The sequence below is a fragment of the Haemorhous mexicanus genome, chromosome 3 (assembly GCF_027477595.1).
Source record: "Haemorhous mexicanus isolate bHaeMex1 chromosome 3, bHaeMex1.pri, whole genome shotgun sequence".
Classification (NCBI taxonomy): Eukaryota; Metazoa; Chordata; class Aves; order Passeriformes; family Fringillidae; genus Haemorhous; species Haemorhous mexicanus.
The window spans coordinates 41,642,788-41,665,726 of NC_082343.1; the positions used below are offsets into that span (position 1 = coordinate 41,642,788).

Sequence of the window (22,939 nt, forward strand, 5' to 3'; positions counted from 1 at the left end):
TTCCTCCTTGCAGAAGGCTGCGCTGTACCTATGTAGCTCAAGGGATTTTCTTGGCAGGTCAGAACTGTTAGGAAGATCTAACTTGTGAAAGTGAGTGGATGGATCTGTAGGGCTGAAATTACTATGGCACAGCGACTGGTGCTTACATTGGAATAACATTACCTGAAGGAAATGAAGACTGAAGGAGATGCCCTTTTTGTGTATTCATAATTTAAAAAAATACCCACAGTATCTCACCAAAGTGTTGCTTTCATGGTACTGATCACACTTTCTCTAGTTTTTCTGCCATTTGTTGTGAAAGTGACTACAATTAATAACTATGTTATAAAAACCCTAAATATACAGTATTTGTATAATCCCAACTATATTCAGTGCTGTATTATGCTGACTAAAATAAATCTACATGGGGCATTTATTTCCTGAGTTAATCATCAAAAAATGTGTGGAAGTGATTAATGTTTTCTGTTTGTTTGGATTCTTTGGAGCAGAATTTCCCAGCATGTATTAAGGCTTATCATGAGCTGGACATTAGACCAAACCCTGAGCAAGAGAGAAGAAAACAGTCACAGCTCTGGATGTTCCTTCCAACCAAAGTTATTCAAAAATTATATTATCGTAATCTAAAAACTCTGCCTCACGCATTTGAAAATAAAATGTAATGTTTATTCCATCCTAGTGATTATTCTGGATCAAAGATCTGGATCTGCTGAATCATTCTTCTCCCTTCAGCAGTCTTTCCTCTGTGTTGCTTTGTCTTTGAAATAACCTTTCCCACTATTGCTTTTATTGTTCCCGTGGTGCAAAAAAATTTCTGGTCAGTGAATCTCTACATCTGCAAGGTTTTTGGATGGCACTTGATACTTAGAGGGATTAATAATTTATCAGACGCTGCTTTCAACTGCCTTCCCCATAGACTGTCTGTCAGAAAATCATAGAATAGTTTGGTTGGAAAGGACCTTAAAGATCATCCAGTTCCAGCTTCCCCCTGCTATGGGCAGGGACACTTTCCACTAGACCAGGTTGCTCAAAGCCCCATCCAACCTGGCCTTCAACACTTCCAGTGTAGTGAATTTTTCCAAATCACTGAAACTCTTCTCTTGTAGAGCTCAGCTCATTACCTGCCCACTGACTGAGATACCCAATTATCTCCTTATGCCCTGCAAATTCCTGTAGCAACAAAAACGATCTCATAGCATGCTGCTTTCGCCTTTTCTCAGACCTAAGTGCAAAAATTGCAACATTATGGAATTGCTCCCTCTTTTCTGCTTCCAGAGGCGCAGACAATCAACAAATCACCACTCATATTGAGCAGAGCATCTTTCAAAGAAAGAGCAAGAAGCATTGTTGATATTGATCATACACATACCTCAGTTTATCAATTTAATTAGCTGTGATCAGTTTGATATCAGTTGGTGTAATGATAAAATTGTATTTTTTTCCCTTAACTGCTTCATAGCACTTCTGCTTTCAACTACTGAAATAGTTAATATATTTTCTTTGTTTTATAAAAAAAACTCTGAATAAAATAAAATTAAGACATCATTCTTTTCCATGTGTTTCACTAAGAATTTCAGTTCATGCTAACTTATGCTGACCAAAACCGATCTATGTTGATTTTTTCCCTCAGTTAAGCATCATAAAAAAGAGAATGTTGCCAGTGTTTTCAGTTTGGCTGAGAAACTAGATATGATACCAATGTTCTATAAAGAACCATTGCTTTTATTTCCAAGAATTCCTCTAACAAAAGGCCCCTGTTCTCCAGTTAAAATTTTGACATTCTTTTTGTTTCTGTAGTAAATCAGAAAACAGATTTTGCTCACAGTGTTTAGCCTTAAATCACTGTTTACTATTCAATAACCTGTTACTGAATCATCTAATCCTGTGGATAAGTAATCCCTCTTAATTGTAAACTAAATAAGGAACAATTTTGGTATCATGATGCTTGCTCCTTGCTTCATTCATTAAGCACTCTTGACTCTACTTGCAGGAAACATTTTGGAATAATTTGGCCCTGCATGATGTGTGACACATGAGGAATACGTGCAAGGCAGTCCTTAGAGCTGTGCCCAAGGGTGACCCTACTGAAGATTTTGGAGCACTTTTTGCCGACCTGTGTCCAACCATTGTTTTACCAAGACATGTTTTTTTCAGGTGTTATTTTATAGCACAATAATAAATGGATTTTTGACATAAAGGGCACACATTGGGTTTGGAAACAAGGAGGCAGGAAATTCACCCGCATGAATGACAATCTCTGTCAGGTATGTTATAATTGAGAGTCCTTTACATATGAGTTCTGACACATCCCACTTTGTTTTACACAGGGTGATTTTCACACCCTCTCTCCTACACTTGCTTCAGTTAACCAGAAGCATGGCTCTACCATTTATAGCTCATAGCTGTAGGAACAAAAAAAAATCCAAGAATAATCCAAATTAAGTGTGACTGCATAGTGTGCTTAAACTGTAGCAACACACATAGCTACTTCTCAATGTTTTTTTGTCCTGGAGGATTTACAATGAAATTTTCTTTAATCCTTCAGGGAGATGAAACACATTCGGGAATTACCACTTTTGTCTTTTCACAGGTTTTCCTGGCATTAGCAAAAACATGCTACAGCCAGTATTTGGCCTCAGTTTTTTTCACATTTAGAATATGCAGTGACTTGTAAACAGAGCTAGTTCCATTCAGACAGCCAGGGTTGTGGGGCCTCTGGTCCTTATCAGAGGAAATATCTGCATGATTAGCTCATAGATGCAGAAGTCAGGTGTAGGTAACCACCAACTGAGCTGGGCAGACTTGTGCGGAGAATGCCCAGCCTCCTGGGATTTGTTTCTTTTTAGCTTCACCTTTTGCTTGGAAGGGTATATTTGCCATGCCAATTTTTCCGGCATCTGGGAAGTCAGTGTTTTTCTGGGAAGTGCTCTGGCAGTTTTCTTAGTTAGGACAGGCACCTTAGGAATCCATCCTATTGCAGCCTGCAGGGCAGGTTGTGGAGAAGAAGCAGAAGTACATTTGGCTACTTTTTCATAAGCGAGTAAGCCAGGCACTCTCACCAGCTTTGCTCCAGGGCCCAAGCCTTCTGCCAGCCTTCATCCCAGCTATTTGGTTTGGCCTGGAAGTGTCCATCTGCTTGTAGTTCACCAGTTCAGCAATACTGTGAAGACGTTTTCTTCCCACAGCGTCATCCATGGAACAGCCTAAACACAAGGCAAGATTTTGGTTGAGTTCTAAAAGCCAGGGCTTGAATTTGTCATAAACATTCTCATGGAGATGGAACTCCCCCCGCTTCAAGACATGTCTTGTATCATAGTCACCTGCGTTCAGTTCCATCTTACTTTGAGGTGACTTTCTTTGCACTGTTGCGTTACTGGCGCATTACATTAGCTCAGTGTTACCCTGCTCTGAGCAAACTCCCTTGGCTCAGGTCATAAAGCCCAATGCAAAACCAACTGTAGACAGTAGGAAAATGCCCATGGATTCCAATGCTCTTTTCCTCCTCTGACATGTGCTGATTTAACTCTCTGATAATCTTCTGCTATTCCACAGATGAGCTCCTCTCCAATTCCTGAGCAGCAGGGAACCTTCTTGTCTTGTCACTTCCCTCTCAAGGAAATAATGTTCCATAGAAATATACATGGATTCTAAATGAAATACCACTTCCTACTGTCTACAGTGGCTAGGAGTGATGGACCCCACCTATTTTTATGAGTAGGAAATGCATTTTGAGTTACATTGCACAGAGCAATTCTCATACAGACAGTTCATGAAATGTGCTCCTTGCTACCCAACTAGTTCAACATACACAAGGCTCAAGCTAAAGTCCTGTCCAGCTGGCTGGTGGCATAGAGGAAAAGCACCAATGGATCCGTACATTTTTTCTCTCAGTTTTATTTTTCTGGAAACCTACAGTGGTGAAACCCTACAGTCTAATTGACCCTGAAGATTAGACTCCGTATTTAGGGCAGAGTGTTTGTGGGATGAGAGAAGAGTGTTTGATCTGAGGACCATTCTGACAAAACATTAACATATCAACCCTCACCTTCTTTCAGAAAGTAGCAACCAAAAAAATACAAAGTAAATGGTGTGTATGTTAGACAAGATCCTTTCACATCCTGTTATTGTAGTGGCACCCTTAGTTTTAGACTCCAGAATGAATAACCTCTGCCTTCCAAACAACTACAGGAAAAAAGGGAAAAAGTCACACCTGGATATACTGCCTTGAGCAATGTGCAGTTGAGTTGAGACAGGACAGTTTTATGTGAAAAAAAAAGCCCATTCATTGGAATAGAAAACTTTTTTACTAGAGAACAAATGTAATCTTTTGATAGCTTTAATTTAACTTTAATTTTCTTGTTTTGAAAATGTCAGAATATTCTCTTTTCATTTTTTAAGAGACAATGGTTCAGGAAGACTTTTTTAAAATGCCAATTTAGTTTTAAAACTTAAAGCCCAAATGTGAAATGAAATGCTTTGCCATTGTTAAAATGTAAATTAACATAATTCAGAAGTTTCACAAGTCACAGAATAGTCCAGGATTCTCATCTCTTTATTTGAATGTGGAAAAAAAACCTAAAAAATCTTTCGGGAAGGAAAAACATGTTTCTCTTTCCACTCTCACATTTGTGGTTCTCTCTTATGATGTACCTATGTCATAGCTGTCCAATGCATAGAGGAGTGTCCAGGAGGTTTTCCAGGAAGGCTGGGAAGCAGGGCAGTGGGGTTAGAAGCATGTGATTACTTTACCACAGGACTTTCTTCCCTGTGAATCCTTTGCCCTGTAGTGCAAAGTGGGTTAAAAGTAGTCCTGGACTATCTTACATTCTGTAGTGAGGGAATTGTTGCCTAAAAATAGAAGGGATTTGAAACAAGCTTTAGTCCAGGGCATGAGGAATAAGGCTCCTATTGGAAAGAGACTTTAGGCATCATTAATGGCTGAGACTGTGGCCAAAATTTGAACTTCTGTAAACAATGACTTTCCATATTGCAAAATAATATGTAATTCTATATTCCAATATTTATATGAATATGTTTTGTGATATTCTACAATTAGACCTGCAGTAACCTTCCATCTCGGGTTTAAGCTGGTGTTGGAAGGGAGGCAGCAAGATCTAAACTGCACTGGGATTATTCCTGAGAATCCCCTTATAGATAAGAGACAGTCTGAAGTTGAATTATCCTTGGTGAGAGCTTTCCTTGAGTGAGGAGTTTATAGGCAACAGGAAATAAACGTGGTAAGCAATTACTGAAGTGTGGTCATGATGCAAGAGGACTTACATAAAAACCATGAAGGAGAAAGTAGCCTTGCTGTGTCTCTTGCCATCAATCATTCTTTTCAGCCCCAGAAATTCGGGGGCTTGCTGCTGAGCTTGCATACAAACTTAATGTGATGATCCCAGAAAATGATGGTTAATTTTGCTTCCACTATCTTTCCTGGGAATTCTTTGCTTTGTCTGCTTATTAAACAGCACTACATCATATGCTAAGTAAAAAATGAATAACAAACAACAAGCAAACAACAACCAACTAACCAGAAAACAAAAAAGGCAGACCAACAAACTCAACCATACCAAACTAAGCAAGATTTACAGTGGCTGGTTCAAATCCTGGGGCAAACATTATTAAATTAAGAAAAAAAATACAGTTGGACACAGCCATGGTAAGAATTTGGATGAGTCACCTTACAGACTGCAGTTAGCTTTGTCTTTTCTGCACTGCATGACAATGCTATGAGCAATGTTTCTGCTATTGAACATGCAGCCAGTGTGTGGTAAACTGTGTCATCACGGTCTCCACTAGGTAATCATAAATTAAGCTGTTGATAAGTCTGAACAATGAAGCTTTCTTTGGTAGTTTGATCATATCAACTTATACTGATGAACTTCTTTCATACCCCTGGCATTCAGGGAATAAAATTAAACTTCAACATCCAGGGAATGCCAGCTTTCAGGAAATTGGCTCACCAAATCTAGATATAACAAATGTCTGCTTCAATTTCCCACATAATTAAATGCCAAGAAAAGAAAACAAACCACTTTAACTAACAAAGAACACCTATCCACTTTTGATAAAGTCATATGACATGTAAGCAGAAGCTCTTGAAGTGCATTTATGAAGCACTGACTCTAGGATTAGGCATTGTTCTAAATGAATGAAGATAAATTTCACTCACTTCACTATGTATAAATGTGTGCCCAGATGAACCCTCATCTTTTCACCCGGCTTCATTCCCAATGTTCTATGTTCAGCCCATTTCTTAATAACTTGCAAACCCACCTGTGAGTTTGCAGACATTCTCCCACAGCGCAGAAACTACAACAGCTTCTCTGACTGTGCTTGAGTTTAACACCCATGTACTGCTGCTGCCAACCAGCACCCAGAAGTGGAGAGCTTGGAATCATAGAACCAGAATCATTCTGGTTGTATGATCAGGTTGGAAGGAACCTTAAGGACCATTCAGTTCCAACCCCTCTGCCACGGGCAGGGACACCTCCTGCTGCTCAATGCCCCATCCAACCTGGCCTTCCCCATGAGGAGAGCAGGATGCCATTCTCTGTGCCACCATGGAACACAGAGCATTCAGCAGATAAGCATCAACAGGCTTATTACCCATTGCCTAACTTAGAGGTCTGGAGTGTTTCAGGCACATGACTGGGGAGGGATTCATCAGGCTACCCCCTACCCCTTCAAACCCCAAAGCTAGCATCCTTTGAGGTGGCTACACCTGCTATTGTTAACCTCACACATTCAGAGTCAGACCGACAAAAGTTATTGTTTCACTGCAAAACGAACACTGTTGTTGGGGGTGAGGTAAGAGCTTGTCTGGCAGTGGAACATGTGGTGAAGCAGGGTGAGTCTGCCTGCACCCTGCTGCTGGTTGGGCCTCAGCACAGACAGACCTGTGCTATTTGCTGCCTGCTAGACTGAAGCAGGGCTTGTGGAGTCTTTCTTGGCCATGAGAGAGCAGATGTCTCATGCCACAGCAAGCTCAACTATCATTTATTTTCTTGCATTTCAGTGAATATATGTTGCTAGCTGAATTTCTGCCCAAATATGTTTTATATATACTATGCAGCAAAATCCCCATAGCCTTTACAATAAACGAAACCATATCAGTTTTATAACTGTGTATTGGCCATGCATAACAACATAAGTGGCAATTTTCATTTAAGTCATGTCCAAGATGGGCACCTCTATATTCATCCTGTTCCAGGCAAAAGCACGTTCATTGCGTTGCTGCCTGTAGCTGCTGCTTTCATTCCCAAGGCAACAGAGTTTTTCCTCATGGACCCTGTGCAATAGAAGAGCTATCATTCAGGAAATGACTACATAAAGTCCTATGAAACAATCAAGAGTGAAAACCAGCTCCTTAAACCACAGGCCACAATGTCCTATCTCCTGTGCTGATTCAACGTCAGTGTTACTGATGTTCTCAACAAGGTCAGAACATCTTTTTCCTGCTTCTCTGCACCAAAATTTTATTGCTGAGCATGGCTTATATGGCATGGGATACCCCTTTCATCACTCTGTCTCAGCTGCCCTGGTTTTTCCACCTCCCAATTTCTTGGGCACTTGCAACCTACTCACTGAGGGGGAAGAGTGGAGAAAAAGAGAAAACCTGGATGTTCAGCAAACACTACTCAGCAATAGCCAAAACACTGGTGTGTTATCAACACTGTTTTAGTTAGAAAAATCTGAAACACAGCGCCATATGGGCTGCTACAAAGAAAATTAACTCCATCTCAGCCAGACTCAGTACGGAAGTAAAAAGAGAAACTACATTTAAAAAAAAGCTGTATAGTGTCTAGGTAGCCATCATCTTTTTGTTCTGAGGTTGTAGAGCATCTCAAGTAGCAGGATGCTGACTTCTCTGTTGTGTTGTTACAAATAAAAAGTTATTACATTCACACAGAAGTGTTTTCCATCATGATGTTGACCTCAGAAGTTCTCTTTGCTTCACTCACCATTGAACATCACTTTGTAAAAGAGAATCAGAGGAGGATTCAGAGATGCAATGAAACATGATGCTGTGTTTCTTTATGAGAGGGAAGCAGTGGGGGATGAAAATCAGCAGCAGCCTAGAATATCCATCTGTGCATGCTGGGCAGATAGGAGGCTGTCAGGATTCTCCAGCCACAATAGTTTTATCATTTGTATTTCCAACAGAGAGATCAACAGCATGCCTTTGAGCAGACAGGGCAAAGGTGCAAGAGAAAGCTGCACACGTGAGGGAGCCCACCTGTCACCTTCTCTTCTGCAGGACACAATGAATTTTACTTTATTGTATGAGACTTGGAAAAAAGCTCATCATGTGAAAAGCCATGAATCAACACAAGTGAAGTCTGAAGGGGAGTCCAGATCATTGGGAGCAAGAAATATAAGAAAGACAGTTAAGTAGCATGAAGTCTGTTGCTGTTTAGGAGACATAACAATTTGGGGATTTTTGTTGCACAAATTATGTTATTGTTGTCACACTGTGTGGTGCCTCACCCTCCTGCTGTGGTTAGTAACTGAGAGGAAGTAGTTTCAAGTGTTATCTCCATGGCAGGCAACAACTTAGCTAGTTACATGTAGTTTATTTCCAGAGGCAGCACTAGTCCTGGACATGAAGAGCATTCGTCTGCACTTCCTTTGGTGCTGTCTGCCTCACACAGAGAATGTGAATGTGTCATTACCAGTAATGAACATGAGTCTGTGCATTGCTCTCTCATTAAGATGCAGGGACACTGCACAGTAACTGTATTGTAGCACTCTTCTCTTTGCAGTAAAACCACAAAAAATCCATCTCTAGAAACAATATGGGTAAAACTAAAGAGAAGTTGAAATGAGATGAGACACTGCAGGGTACATGTGGGTCTCAGGAACTTATTACAGTGTAAGCCCATCCTCCTTTTCTCCCTATCACTCTGTGACTTGCACTGTCACCTGGGCTCTTCTCATGGTGAGGTTGCCCATGGCCTGGCTGCTCATCTTGAAAACAGCTCTGGCCCTGGATGGGAAAGTGAGGCAAGGTCATAATCACTGAAATATTTTGTCTTGTAGAAGACATCTCTTTTAGGATGAAGCTGCTGTAAGTGGTGACAGAAAATTTTGAGACAGGAAACTCAAAAGAGAAAGAGTGCTGAGATAGAGGGATGACATGGGCAGACTCACAGCTGTCTGCTGACCTAAGACAGGTTGGTGGACTTGGTGGTTAGTTGATTCTGTAGTGTGCAGATATGAACTGCAGATAAAGCCAGTCTATAGGCTGATGTAATTTACAGCAGGTGTTAAATAATGCAGCATAAAAATCCCATTAATCTTTATCATTAATGGTTCCATTAAATTATGTGTGTTAATTGCAATCAACCGAGCAACCCAGTTGCTTCTTTCATTCTGCATGTGGTTTGACTGTAAAGCTATACCAGGTCTTATCTCCAGAAACAAAAAGGTAAGGACTTTAGAAATCTTGCTTACATTTATTAAGACTTTAATAATTAGTTGTTCATCTGCATGAAAGGGTGAAGTCCAATAATCTTCCCTTATAAAGGTGAGATGTCAAAGGAGGTTTTTACTCTTGAGACATTTGCATAATAGTGGCCTTGAAATCTGTTCCTTTACCATCTTTCTGGATACAGTACATACTGGAACACCCTTGGAGACATGCCTGTAAGGAGCTGGCCAGTTTGCTTTGCCTCCATCACTCAGTCAAATCCCTGTTGGATTACATGTGTGTTTCCTGGGAGTGGGGTCCTCCATTTTCCTTCTTTGTAGCAGCAGGTGTCCCAGGGGAGCTCTTGGCCTCGAGGTATTCCACTGCTCCATAGGTCACCATGGACAGCACAAGCACAGACAGTACAATGTAGGCTTTGATGTAGACTTGCAATTTGGTGCTGTAAGCAAAGGCGATGACAAATCCAACTGATTCCCAGAGACGGTAATTTGCAAAGGCAGCCTCCTTGTTTTTCTCAAATAAAATGCCATAAAGTGCTGGAAGGAAGGAAGAAAGGAAGGAAAAAAATGTCTTGTGAAGATTAAATCTACAACCACGTATTTTCTGCAAAGGGAATAAATAGAGCACAATAGGGAAGACAGACACTCCCTCATAAATGTCAGAGAAAGGAAAACACAAGCCTTGTCTTAAAAAAATTGCTGTGCTTCTGTGAATTGTAACAAGTGAAATAACAAAACAAACACAACAAAATAGAGAACATGGAAGAAAAGGGGAAGAAAAATGCAAGGAAGGAAGAAAGGATGTGATCTATTGAAGTAAGATGGCAGGACTTCTTTTTTCAAACTATTACCTACAAAAATCAAGGGTTTCGCACTGATGAACAAGTAAGTAAGGAGAAAAAGGAGGCCTTGACATGGTACAGTCTCCATGTATAACTATTGATAAGCTCATACCAAATCCTTACAAGCTTTCACAACAGGGGCCCAGATTAAGTATGCAGGTAAGACATGTCTCTCTCAATCAACTAGGTTTTTGAATTTTCAGCTCCTGGATGGGATAGCAAATAAAATATCCTTGATGCATTCAGAACTTCAGGCAGCAACTGGAAAACTTACTTGACATTGAGACTCAGTTCAACTGATCATCCTAATGCAGTTGGGAAGATCCCAATGAGCTCAGTGAGTTGCACACCCACCACTGGGATCCAGGAAGGGATTCCAGTCTCCAGGTCTGACTAGTGAAACACACAGGGAAGGGCAGAGAACTTGCTTTCCTCTGGGTGCTGAGCTAGCACTAGCAGTGATAAAGAACAGGACACTTGCTCTCACTCAGACACGGTGTGCACAGTGGGAAGGAGAAGAATATCATGAACTTTTACTCTTTTCATCCACTTGTCTAACAACAGTCTGTTTGAAATATGTCCATTCAGCCAACAAAGAGGAATGCAAAGTTATCTGAAAATCTGAGTAGACTCAGCAACCCCTTCAGTTTTGTTGAGTAGGGGGATACTTCATCTGTGTGAAAAGCTTATGTGTCCTGATGACTGCAAGAGGATATTTACTGAATGGTTTCAATTTAGGCATGATGGAAAATCTGGACAAGTGCATCACAAGATATACTTAGTTCATTAAACTGGCTGAGTGGAGCGTAGATATGATAATCCTTCATAATTTTGCCTAATAAATGAAAAAGTACAAGTTGTTCATACTAATTTCCTGATATGCCCAGTGTTATCTTCTAGAAAGATATTAGGAAGGTTTCTGATGCCATGGCAGTTCTGCATCGAAAGGTTCTCTGGTTTTCAGCTGTACATGTTTGCTATTTTGAAACAAATTGCCTGGATGAGCTTCAGCAGGACCTGCTGGGCTGAGTGAGTGAAGAGGCTGCTAGTTCTGAAATTTCACAGTTCACTTCCATGGAAATTATCCTGGATCTTTGCCACTGCCTGTTTTCCTACTCGTTCCCCTGGTACTAGCAGGCATGTGTATATAACAGGACTGCTAGAAATTATTTGAGTCCAGGTTTATAAACTCTTTAGACTAATATTCTTCCTAAAGACAATCAGCCTGGAAAGAACTTGGTTTTACTGTAGTCCACCTGCTAGCTCTGTGCTACACAATTGTTATGCCCCAGGTACAATTTTTGTCAGTGGGTAATATCAGTATCTGTGCTCAAGTTAGATAAGAAAGAGCACTACATGCTCTGAAATGAAGTAGCTTTCATTAGAAATAAGTGAGAGCCTCCATGCACAAACACAGACACGTCGGGAAAACCTCCTAAGATGAAGTGACTCATCCACTGTGAGCCTACATATCCTCTAGGGGGTACTCGAGTATTAAACATCCACAGAGCACAAAGCAAACAAAAAAATGCCTTAAGTAAGTGGCGCTGTGCCTTTTATGCATTCACTGGTTAATCTATTGGCACACAAGCAGCACTCATGGGAGCTCAGCGAAGGAAGGACCACAGACCTTGTAAACCAATGTTATTTTGGAGGTCTTATCTCACCTTATAGTCTTTGATGCTGGGAATTTCTTATGTGATGTATATCTGTATAAAACTTTTGAAGGGGAATTTCTTATGTGATGTATAACTGTATAAAACTTTTGAAGGACATTTAGTCCTATGTGGGTATGTCAAACTGAAGATCCTATTCTGGGATGCAGCATTGTGGGGTAATGTCACTGCACCTCTCTATTCATCACTTTCATGTCATCACTTGATGTTTCACTGTGACAATGTGACAAAGTGAACTTTGAGTAATTTTATAAATGGGAGCTGTGAAACAGCCGAGTAAGGTACAGACCAAAAAAAAAAAAAAAAAAAAAAAAAGCCCCCATACAAGGAAAAAGAACATTTGGTTGTTTTCCAAATGGGAAAATTTTCACACAAATGAGACATTTTCACAAGTATCTTGCAGGAATCTGGGAATGGAGATGACCTGAAACAGTGCTGTAAATAGAGATTAATCCAGTCACATAGTTGCAGAGCTCACTCACCATCAAGTAAGCATGAAGCATTGTCCACTGTCTTTGTCTTGTCTCGGGGTTTGGAAACTACAGTAACTTCTCAGCCACCTTCTGCAATAGTTAAGTCCTCTGCACTTACCCCTTTTTTCCCTAATATGGGCATCAGGTCCTTTTTTGTCAGTCGTGCAGGGACCTTACTGAGGAAACATGCTCCTCAAAGACATCTCAAATGTATGTAAATCCTAGAAGAGAGGGTACCAAGCCCAGCTCTTTTCAGCAGCGTCCAAGAAAAGAGGGCAAGAGGTGATGGGCATAAATTGAAATACATGTGGTTTCTTCTGAACAGCAGGAAAAATTTTTTACTATGAGAGTGACTGAGCACTGTCACAGGTTGCCAAGAGAGGGTGTGGAGTGTCCTTCCCTGAAAAATATCAAAGGGTCCCTGGGCATAGTCCTGAGAAAGTGGCTGTGCCTGGATGGCCCTGCTTGAGCAAGGCAGTTGAAGTCCAGAGGTCCTTTCCATCCCTAACCCCACTATGATTCTGAAAGAAGCACAGTATCCAAGGACAAGGCTTTCTGGATAAGACAGAAGCCGGACAAAGAACAGGTCCTTTATCCCAGTGAAATACTAAGATAAGTTCTCAAAAGTGTTAGGAAGAAACTTGCAGAACAGCCAGAAAGATTGTGGCTGAAGAAGCAAGAAACGAATTAACAGCTTTGCTTAAGAGAGAGCAAATCCTCACTGATGCTCTCCTTCCATGGCCCTAAGTATATTTAAGAGCACTATTTAAAATTTTTACCTGAGGCACTAGCCTCTGGTAAGGATGTGAGATGATGAGAGGGTGTTCCTTGATGTATGTACTAGCTCTCCTCTAGGGGATATGAGCTGGAGCTGCTGGAGGGGCAGAGAAGGATGCTGGCCCTTGTGTGTTAGAGGCAGGGACATGTGTTTGAAAGGGATCACTATCAGTGCCACTGACTGATAGTGGACAATCAGTGTCCACTATCAGTGGATATTGGCAATGGACTGCCATGTTTTCCATCTGGCTCTCCAGGAGGAACATGACACTTTATCTAGTGGGTGAAATCTTCTAAGGCCCTGAAACAACCAAAAGGATCAGAGGAAGGGAGGCCAAGACACATAACCTGATGTGTGTCCAGAGGAGTGCTTTCCCCTGAAGTGATTTTGTAATGACGTGTTCTAAATCCAGCTTAAATTTTTGGCAATGAATTCAATACTTTGGTTTTGCATTGTGTGAGAAATACTATTCATTTTGATTTCTATAAAGGCTTCTGCCTGATAACTTTATCTGGTGCCACTAGTCCTGTTATTAGGAGATACATTGAATTTCAAGTCACTTTCTCCATACAATTAATTACCTTACTGACTGCTTTCCATACTTACCTCTTGTCCAAGCTAAAGCTCTCTAGCTTTTTAGTCCTTCTTCAAGGAAAAGTGCCCCATGACCTTGCTTCTTTTTATTGCCTGCTTATGCATTATCACACTGGATTATGAGTTTTGAAATTGAGTAAGTCAGAGCTGTATGAAGTTACTTGGCTGCATAATATTGCTTTCTGTGGTTTTCTCCTGCATTTTTTTTCCAATATCTCCTAATAGACAATTTTCTTCTTCTTTTGTTGCTGAGCTGTGAGTTAATTTTTATCCAGAGTGCTCCCCTTTATTGCAAAAGACAAAATAAATGTATAATTCTTCTTTGTTTCTAAATTACTTTGAAATACTTATACTCCTCCAGAATATTTATTCTGAATACCCATTACCATTTTCTGTAGTATTCTTCTCTCTTCATCTTGGAAAAATCGTTTCAATGAGTATTTTGCATTCTTACTCCCAACTTTTCTCTTTCTTCTGCTTTCCAATGAGTTAACATTTTTTAGATGCTGTCTTAAAGCCATTATCATTGTTATGCAGCATTGTTTCATAGATTCAAACATGCAGACTTTTATATCTTGAGAGAACACATTTCATTGTCACTGGGACTTACCATTAGTTTGTGTTTGCCAAACAGCATCAGATACACCCCAAAGACCAGGGATTACAAAAAACACAGCAAGGTCCTTGGGATCAGGTTTCCAGAGCAGTACTGTTATTATACAGCTTGTGTTCAGAACTGCAGCTGTTGATTTAGAAGGAAATAAAGAAGAGAAATATAGATGCAATTATAATCAGGACAGATTGTGGTAGATAACACTTTTTTGTTCTACCCCCAACAAAAGTACAGGGCAATCTTCAAACCTTTCTGGTTCATTGAGCTTTGCGCTGACTGAGTTGATATCACATGAAATACAAGACAATGTAGGCTTTTGACAGTGTCTAATTCATAATTCTGAGCAGTGTCTTGAGCTGAGAGATCCTCAGTGCTGATATGGTTGTAGCCCAAAGGACATGAACCACTGAGAAGGAGAATGAGCTTCTGAAAGGTTTGCAGTCACCTTGTGAGGCATGTGGGAAGGGGGAACAAGCACCCTTCTGCTCTCCTTGTCTTAAATGAGGTTTTCATTTAGGGCCAGAGGGGACAATTGAGGATTTCTAGAGGGTGGCTTTGGGTCTTTCTTTTGAAAAGTGGTTTGTAAATGAGTCACAGATTTTTTCCCCCCACAGGTGCACATTGACAGGCTGAGTACAATGACCACTAAACAGAATTGGGAGGTTCAGAGATCTTCCTTTTCTAACACTACAGTTCTGGGGGAGATTTAATCGTTTATTGTTACTGTTAGGTGGTTTTGGGTTTTGGTTTTTTGGGGTTTTTTTATGTCTGAGTTTTATAGACTGAGACACACACCTAGAACACACAGAAGAACCTTTGAGCTAGTGACTATAACAAAAAGTGCTCTAAATTTCTTCTTCTTTTTCCAGGTTTAAAATTTCCTTTGGACAAAATGCCTAGAATGTCTTGATGCATATTGATCTATTCAGTGATGTTTCTAATAATACAAATTATTGCATAGTGGAAATAAGGTATTAGTCCACTTCAGTATGCATAATGCATACAGAGCCACAAAAGAAATATTTCTTGGTATTTTTTAATGCATCCATTACTCATTAGATCAATGTTCTCTGGAGAAGGAGATGTTCTTAAATATGCAAATCTTTTCTCAAGGCAACATGAAAATTACTGTTGCATTCACAAGCCCTTAAATTATTCTAGCCTGATACATGACTTTCTTCTACTTTTCTCCCTATAGAACAAGTAGTAAAAAACACAGCAGGCCAACCTTTAAAAAGTTTCCCGAAATTTCACTCAAATTTCCAAATTAGTAATTTCCTGGGACTCAGGTCGACAGTGACTTGCTTTCACCCCATAAGGGTGAGGAGGTTTCAGCCCAGTGGAGAAATCCTACTTATGATAGTGCAGGTCTCAGCATCAGCATTGTGAGATCATTTGTCATTGGCTGCATCAGAGCTATAAAGCATCAAAGCTGTTGGGCACTTTCTGCATAGACAGAGCCCTCGAAAGCAGGCTGAACTTACATCACCAGCAAATTGATGTAACGCAAAACCAGCAATACAGTGCTGAACTGTGAGCTGAGCTGCCTCTCTTCTCATGAATGAAGCTTGTGAAGGCTGCCTCTAGATTGACTTTGGTTTTAATTGATAGCTGACAGCAAGCTATCCCTTTGTACATGCAAAGGAGGGAGTAGTGGATGTGGTGATCAGTCACTCAAGAAATCTTTACATACCTAATGCAAATAGAAGTTTTCTACCCGTGAACTGGGAGATCTTTCCAAAGAGCAGGGAGCAGAGGGAATTTATACCTGCAAAGCAGATCATCATATAGCCAACATATTGTATCCCCAGGGCACAGGTCACAAAACTCTGGAAGAGAAGGGATAGTGGTGTCACATTTTCTTTGACAAAAAATAAACAGCTAAAGTTCAGGGATCCTAGCCTGAGAGTTTTGTAAATAGCCAGCATGGATGAGATAAAAAGAGCACCGCTGGAGAGTTTGCTGACAAGTCTCTGCTGCATTGACATAGCTGGCCTTCAGGAGCAACTTTGCTACCCCAGTTCCCAGACTGATGCCATGAAAACAGGGGAATAACAAGCAGAACAAATCCAAATAAAAGTCCTGGAAGGAGCATCAAGAGTATTCTGCCCTTCCCATCGTAGCCCAAGAGAAGAAAATTGACAATTGACACTATGGTCATGACAGAGCAGCCCCCAAAAAATAAGAGGACCTCTTCTATAAGAGCATGTAACCAGTGGAGGTTGCCATGGAGTGAGCCTTTCAATCTGTTCCAACACAGCAACAAGTGCGCCGTTCCATCTGATTTATATGCAAGGTTTGAAAGCCTTAAGCATGAAAGAAGCACCTCAGGAAGGTTGCCCTCTTTCTTTTGAGGCTTTCTCAATGAATGCCAGGAGAACACACCTGCTGCATGTCTAGGTTTGTAGAGAAACTGGAGGAGCAGAGATGGTTTTAATCACTTCAGTCTGTCAGGCTCTGGACCTGCTGCAGTAGTGACTGGTGAGGGCTCTCAGCCAGCCATGCTGAGGACTTTCCCTCTTACCGTAAAGGTTGTCAAAATAAAATATGTGGAATGTGTGCTGACTTGCATTTATACAAGCTCTAGGGAAACCAGAAGAGGAAGGAAGATATGATAGCTTTGCTGGCTTCTGGCTTTTCTCCCAGTTTGTTATTTACAACAAGGTGAAGAGTTTGAACCTGTAGCTCTCTGCTGCGGCCTCCACTGGTGAGTTAAACTCTCTACTGCATTATTTTTGAGGCTGTTCCAAGGGACATATTTACTGCTGTTTGAAGATGTCACTCAGAGGTCATTCATGTAGAAGTAAGCAGTAATTTTGCAATCCACAAATCATCATTAAAAACATCTTCATTTGACAAGTCAATATTGGTCAGATGTAATAGTAAGATGCAACAGCACAAAAAAATCAGACAGAAATATATTTTCATTTACATCCATACCTTTGAGAAGTCACCACTAAGAAATGCCTGTTCAAACCCACTGTACGTTGTCAGAGGGATTAGAAGACACTGTCTTTTATCTTTAAGATGCCGTAAAGTTGCTAGGAACGTAGACCAAAAGGATGTTTTTTCTTTCTTAGTCTCTGCTTGGTCAGATTTGATCTGGTCCAGAAATATAATAACCAGCAACACAGCTAGCACACCACTAGCTGCAAAGAAAAAAAACAAAAAACAAAAAACAAAAAGTTCGTGAAAACTGAGGAATGCTGAAAGAATGATGGGAAGTTGCTTGCTGCTGTTACTGTTCTGACTTGGTGCTTAGCTCTCTGTGGGATATTTTGGCAGCTGCCTCAGATTCCGCTTCAGTGTAAAGGCCATTTCTGTATAAACAAGAAGGCCTGATCTACATTCACATCTTCTGCATACAGCTGTGCACTCGCAAATCCCCTCAGCTTAGCTGTGGCTGGCCTGTTGTGACAGCCGCCGGGCCAGCTGCACGGCTGCAGAGGGTGACGGCTCGCCTTGCCAGGGCAACCCAGGGCCACGGTGATGGGAGCTGGCCAGAAACAGCTCCCTCGGGACCTATCACAAGGCTTTAAATCAACAAGAGAGAGGAGTATTCACTTCCAGTGCCAAGGTTTTCATGGCTAGCAGGGCTCTTCTTTCAAATACATGGAAAGAAAAATAAATGCTGTCTTGAAACCCCGTATATGTTGTGCCTTTTTTTTTCTTTTTTTTTTGGCTCAGAACCATGCTTTGAGTATGGAATATATGCTGTTTTGAAGATGATAGTGAGCAGCTCTAGTTAACTTGAAAAGATGCAAGTTACAGCTTTAAACCTGTAATTTCCGAGCAGAAGGAGAATATAAAAGAATATAAGGAGTAGTTAATCAGAAAATGATCATGCATGTATCAGTCTAGATTTATTGCTTTTGTAGTGAATCAAAACAAACATTTTTTTCATGTTATCAAGAAGACAGCCATGCCTCATAATATACATGAGACAACCATAGATTCACAACTGCTTGCTTCATTAGGGGTGCAGGGCATGATAATGTTTCCTCACTTATGCTGACTAGAATTCCATCCATGGAAAGAACTACAGTTCAGAGTAAGATGAGAACCGGGCACCTCTTTCCATTCACTTTGCTTATTTAATGTGCTCCTATAATATGTTTATGGATATTGTCTCTACTGTGAACTTTTAATATCCAAATACATCAGCAGAATTACAATAAATTGCCTTATTTTTTTATTGCTTATCATATTTCATCCATGTCTCCTACAATTTCTCCAGTGTCCTGATTCCCCACTGTGGCTGAGCTATAAATCCTTTGTGATTCAAGTAATTATTGGTTCTGCCAGAGTGTTTATTAGCACTTATGGACTAATTGTTGGACTTAAATGGATGAGAGCAGGACATCCACATTTTCAGAAAAAATATAAATAACAAATATGTTAAATGAATCAAGGGCAATTATAGGAGATAATGGCATGGCTTAATAGCGGTTGGTACGGCCATAAATAAAATATTCACATTCCTTGAGAAAGCAAAACAGCAGAAGAGTTATCCATTATTGTCTCCACCCAAGCTGGGCAAAACAAGTATTCAGCTACCAAATAGAGGACACATTTTAAAAATGTCTGTGAATGAAATATTTAGCCAGTTACTTTCCCTTGAAGTAAGAAAAGACATCTCTTTTATTAAGAGCTTCAAAGAAAAACGAAACCCCAGTGACGCAGGGTCAGGAGGAAGCAGGGTTGCGTTCCCTTTGCATGCACAAAGCCTCAGGAAGTGCTGTATATGTTAGTCATCAAATTTAAATTTAAACTTTACAGACAAACATGCCTTTAGCAGAAAGTCATCAGCTCCAGTACATTCTGGGAGGAGTGTGGGGGCATATCTTTTACACTTTCCCACCAATTAGGAATGGAGGACGGGGACAGAGGAAGAGTTTTCTGCAATGCCCCTGTGCACTGAGACCTGGCCCTGCCTGGATCACATACACTCTGTTGGAGTGTATGGTAAATTCTGTGCTTCTGTCTCAGCACAGAGACTACATCCATGTTCAGGTACTGCAAAAATATTTTGACAGAGCTAAGGTGCACATTGTCTTGCCAGATACTTTCCTTTATCCAGAAAATAACTTCTTTTGAGGCAGATACTTTTTGGAACTTTCCTCACTCAAGTTAATCCTTGCACATGTATTTTCTCTTTTAATGGCATCAGCTTCCCTGTATTTAATTCTTTTCTAGCCTTGTGCAAGGAAGGTCTATAGCAGCTGTAGTTACTAAATGGGAGATATGCCCATTTGCCTGGCTGAATTTGGCTTACCACACTGGGCTTCAGTTTTACTCCAAGTGAAAAATGTAAAGAATATCTTTCTCCTTTAGACAAAAATTATACAGCTCTGGCATAAAGCATTAGAACTATTTAGGAAGGAGTTGTTTAGCTCTCACATATCTCATTTTCCTTTAGCAAATTGGATTGAAGGAGAAAGTCAGAAACTTAATCTGCAAAGCCATGCTAGATTCCACTAGTACTAGGCTCTCCATCAGTGACACTGATTAAAGATTGTGGGGATTACTCACCAGTATAGACCCCTAACAGTGTGTAGATTAAGGAGTTGGAGGGTCTTTCTGACCCAGTGCTGTTAGTGGTATCAGTCAGGCAGTCATATGCTCCGCAGCATTCCGGGTCTTCTTCTGAGATCTCCCCTAATTACAAACCAAAAGAAAGGCAGCTCAGTGAAGAGATCAGCTCAGTCCACACTATGTGTAAGGATATGAGCATGTAAGGAATCCAGTACTTAGTGATTTGTCCTGGTTTCAAGTCTTTCCTGATTAGAGATAGTTAACTTCAGAATCCCCATTTCACACACAAAAATTTGGTTTAGGACAAACAAAGGAAACACTGAACACTGAATTAATGGTTACATGAGGACAGGGACTAAAGTTAGAGCTGAAATCTGAATCCAAGCTCAATTTTCAGTATTCAAAGTTTGAGTATATTTTTTTACCTCTTAATCATAATATTTAATGAGATAGGTCTCTAAGTTTACACCAGCAAGGGACTGATGGACTTCAGTTCTTACAGCCACCCCCTATTTTCTCTCTCCAGATAATTTCTGTATATGTTAAAGGAACAGAAACCACCTCAAAACATATTTTTTTATATAAATTCAAATTATTATTACTATTACTCAGTATTGCAGTCTTCCAAGTAGCCTGCTTTTCCTGACTTTATTATTTTACTGCTGCCTTTATGACTTTCTGAGAACACACTTGAAACAAACAGTTCAGCAGGGTTTGCAGTAAGACCTTTGCTTTGTGCAGTCCTATCGCTTCCGTGCAGGGCACATGTCACAGCCACAAACACACATGTACTCACACACACTGTCACCAGCACACTGTGCCCCCTTCCTCCAGTACCCTGTTGGTAAAGAATAGAGGCTAACCCAAAGTGTAGGCCTGAATAAGCTGTCTACTGGAGGAGGATGGTCCAAACCCCACACAATAATTTTAGTGCTTTCACTGCAGAATTTGTCTGTGGTCCAAGCACAATAAAGGGCAATACAGCTGTACCTTGGCTGATTCTTTAAGGAAGAGCTGATCCATAAGTTTTCAATTAAGCTTATTGTGTAACTACTTTTAGTGTGTTTTTCCTCATTGCTTCCCATCAAAGCTGCTGTGATGTGAATCAGCCGTCTAACCAGCTTCATAAACAACTTTAGGTTCAACATAAAATAAAATGTAGCCATGTAAAGAAAACCATTACCTTATTATAGTCACTACTACTACAGACCTTCAGCAAAAAATAGACAAACAGACCTTCAGCAAAATTGTTATATGCAAAAGGTGAATGACATGAATGAAGCGTAGAAATGTGTAAAACAAGTTTTTTATCGGTTCCTGCATCATCTGAAGATGAAGCTGCACATGCAATTAGTCATATACAAGCTGCAAGGCAGAGTTTGCACTGTTTCTCTTGAATTAAAACTGTAATATTGTTGAGTGAGGAAGGCTCGTAATTTACACTGATTACTGTCTTCGGTTCTGGTATTACCATATGGTGTAACTTTGCCTTGCTGTGTCTGGATGCAGTGATGCAGGCAATACGTCTAGAGCAGGTACATGTCTGCATTTTATGCATTTTGATTCTCTAGATACATGCTTTATCTTTCTTACTGCTCAGAGAAACAATACATTTTAAGTACATGAAAATATGAATGGATGCCTTTGCACAAGCCTCAGAGGAGAGAAAAAGAATTGCATGGAGATTCTTACCTCCTCACCCCTGCAAAGAAGTTCCCTCTAGATTAAAGCTGTGTCTCACTGAGAAGGCACAGTAGAGAAACTCACATTATAATTGCTCATCACTGTCATGAAGATGTGCAAAGCCTTTGGCTTTGAGAGCTGTTCACAGGAACACAGAATTTTCTGAAATTCTATGTAATAGATAAAAAAATAAATATCTTTAAAATTTGGAGGAACATCCTCAAAAGTAAAACTAGGAAGGGATTTACAAGACCAAAAAAACAGTGTTTTATTCCTCTTGTTAAAATTATGTGTGCTGCGAGGCAGAGGAGAGTCAAATGGTTGCAGTCTGTACAAACCCTGCAGCTGCATCACTGCCTCTACCCTGCAAGTGAAATCAGAACAGACAGTCCCTCCTGAGATATCATGTGGCTCTGGGATCAGGTGAGCAGGGCTCCACTGCACTTGAAAAGGTCTGCCGGCATTCTACTTCAATGGTGCTTCACCTAGAGTTACTTAGGTTTAAAGGAAGGATGATTCTACTTAAGTATCACACCTTGTGGCAACTACTTTGTGAAAAATCCAAAGATACAAAGATTAAAACCTGATGCCAGCTTCCTGACATTTAGCCTTAACCTAGTAGCTATTTGAGAGCTCTTCAGAGGCCATACTGCTTAACTGAGACAAGAAAGAGGTAACTTCTTGCTACTCACAGTAGCAGTGTATATGGAAAGTTCTCTCCATGTCTGGAGAACAACCCTGTTTTGATTTTGACAGGATGTGGAATATGCAGGAGGCTGCAATGATAAGACACCATAGCATTTTGAATCTGTAAGGTGGCATCCTAATATTAATTTATCTTCACAACTACCCTTTTAAAATTGACACCAATTACATGCATGGGAAATGAGGGCACTGCTGCTGAGTGATTTCTTCAAGCTACATTGGCATCTGCTGTCTGAGCCTGAAATACAGCAGAGGAGCCCTGGCACACAGGCTCCTGCCAACAGCTACTGCTATTTCTTCTTGACAGCTCTGTAGAGCACTCATTTTCAGCAAGCCCAGCAACCAGTCTGACTAATTTTGAATGCATAACAGCAAACCAACCCAAAACTACAAGCTTTGCAAAAAGGTTGTTTCGGTATTTTGTCTTTTGTTTTAAACCACTTTTAATAGAAGTCAGATGTGAAGGACTGTCACTGCCTGCAGCCTATCTATGCTTTGCAATCCAGGAGTAGAATTTAAACAGAATTCAATATAGTTCTATTTTTTAGCTATTTGTCTGAACTCTCTTTACGGCTGATTTTTGATAGAAAATAGACACTTTCAGAGAG

The 22,939-nt window shown here is 40.4% G+C and overlaps 1 protein-coding gene across 1 annotated transcript in view; it reads right to left on the reverse strand.

The window, feature by feature from the left end:
* Nucleotides 1-9,446: 9,446 nt before the first annotated feature.
* Nucleotides 9,447-22,939, reverse strand: part of UNC93A (unc-93 homolog A) — a 28,078-nt gene continuing 14,585 nt past the window's right edge. The window contains exons 5-9 of the mRNA XM_059843352.1: nucleotides 19,941-20,066; nucleotides 17,349-17,557; nucleotides 16,102-16,237; nucleotides 14,406-14,537; nucleotides 9,447-9,969 (exon numbers count right to left, since the gene is read on the reverse strand). Of these exons, the coding sequence (XP_059699335.1) occupies nucleotides 9,704-9,969; nucleotides 14,406-14,537; nucleotides 16,102-16,237; nucleotides 17,349-17,557; nucleotides 19,941-20,066 (869 nt within the window). The 3' untranslated portion in view covers nucleotides 9,447-9,703. The remainder of the gene's footprint in view (nucleotides 9,970-14,405; nucleotides 14,538-16,101; nucleotides 16,238-17,348; nucleotides 17,558-19,940; nucleotides 20,067-22,939) is intronic.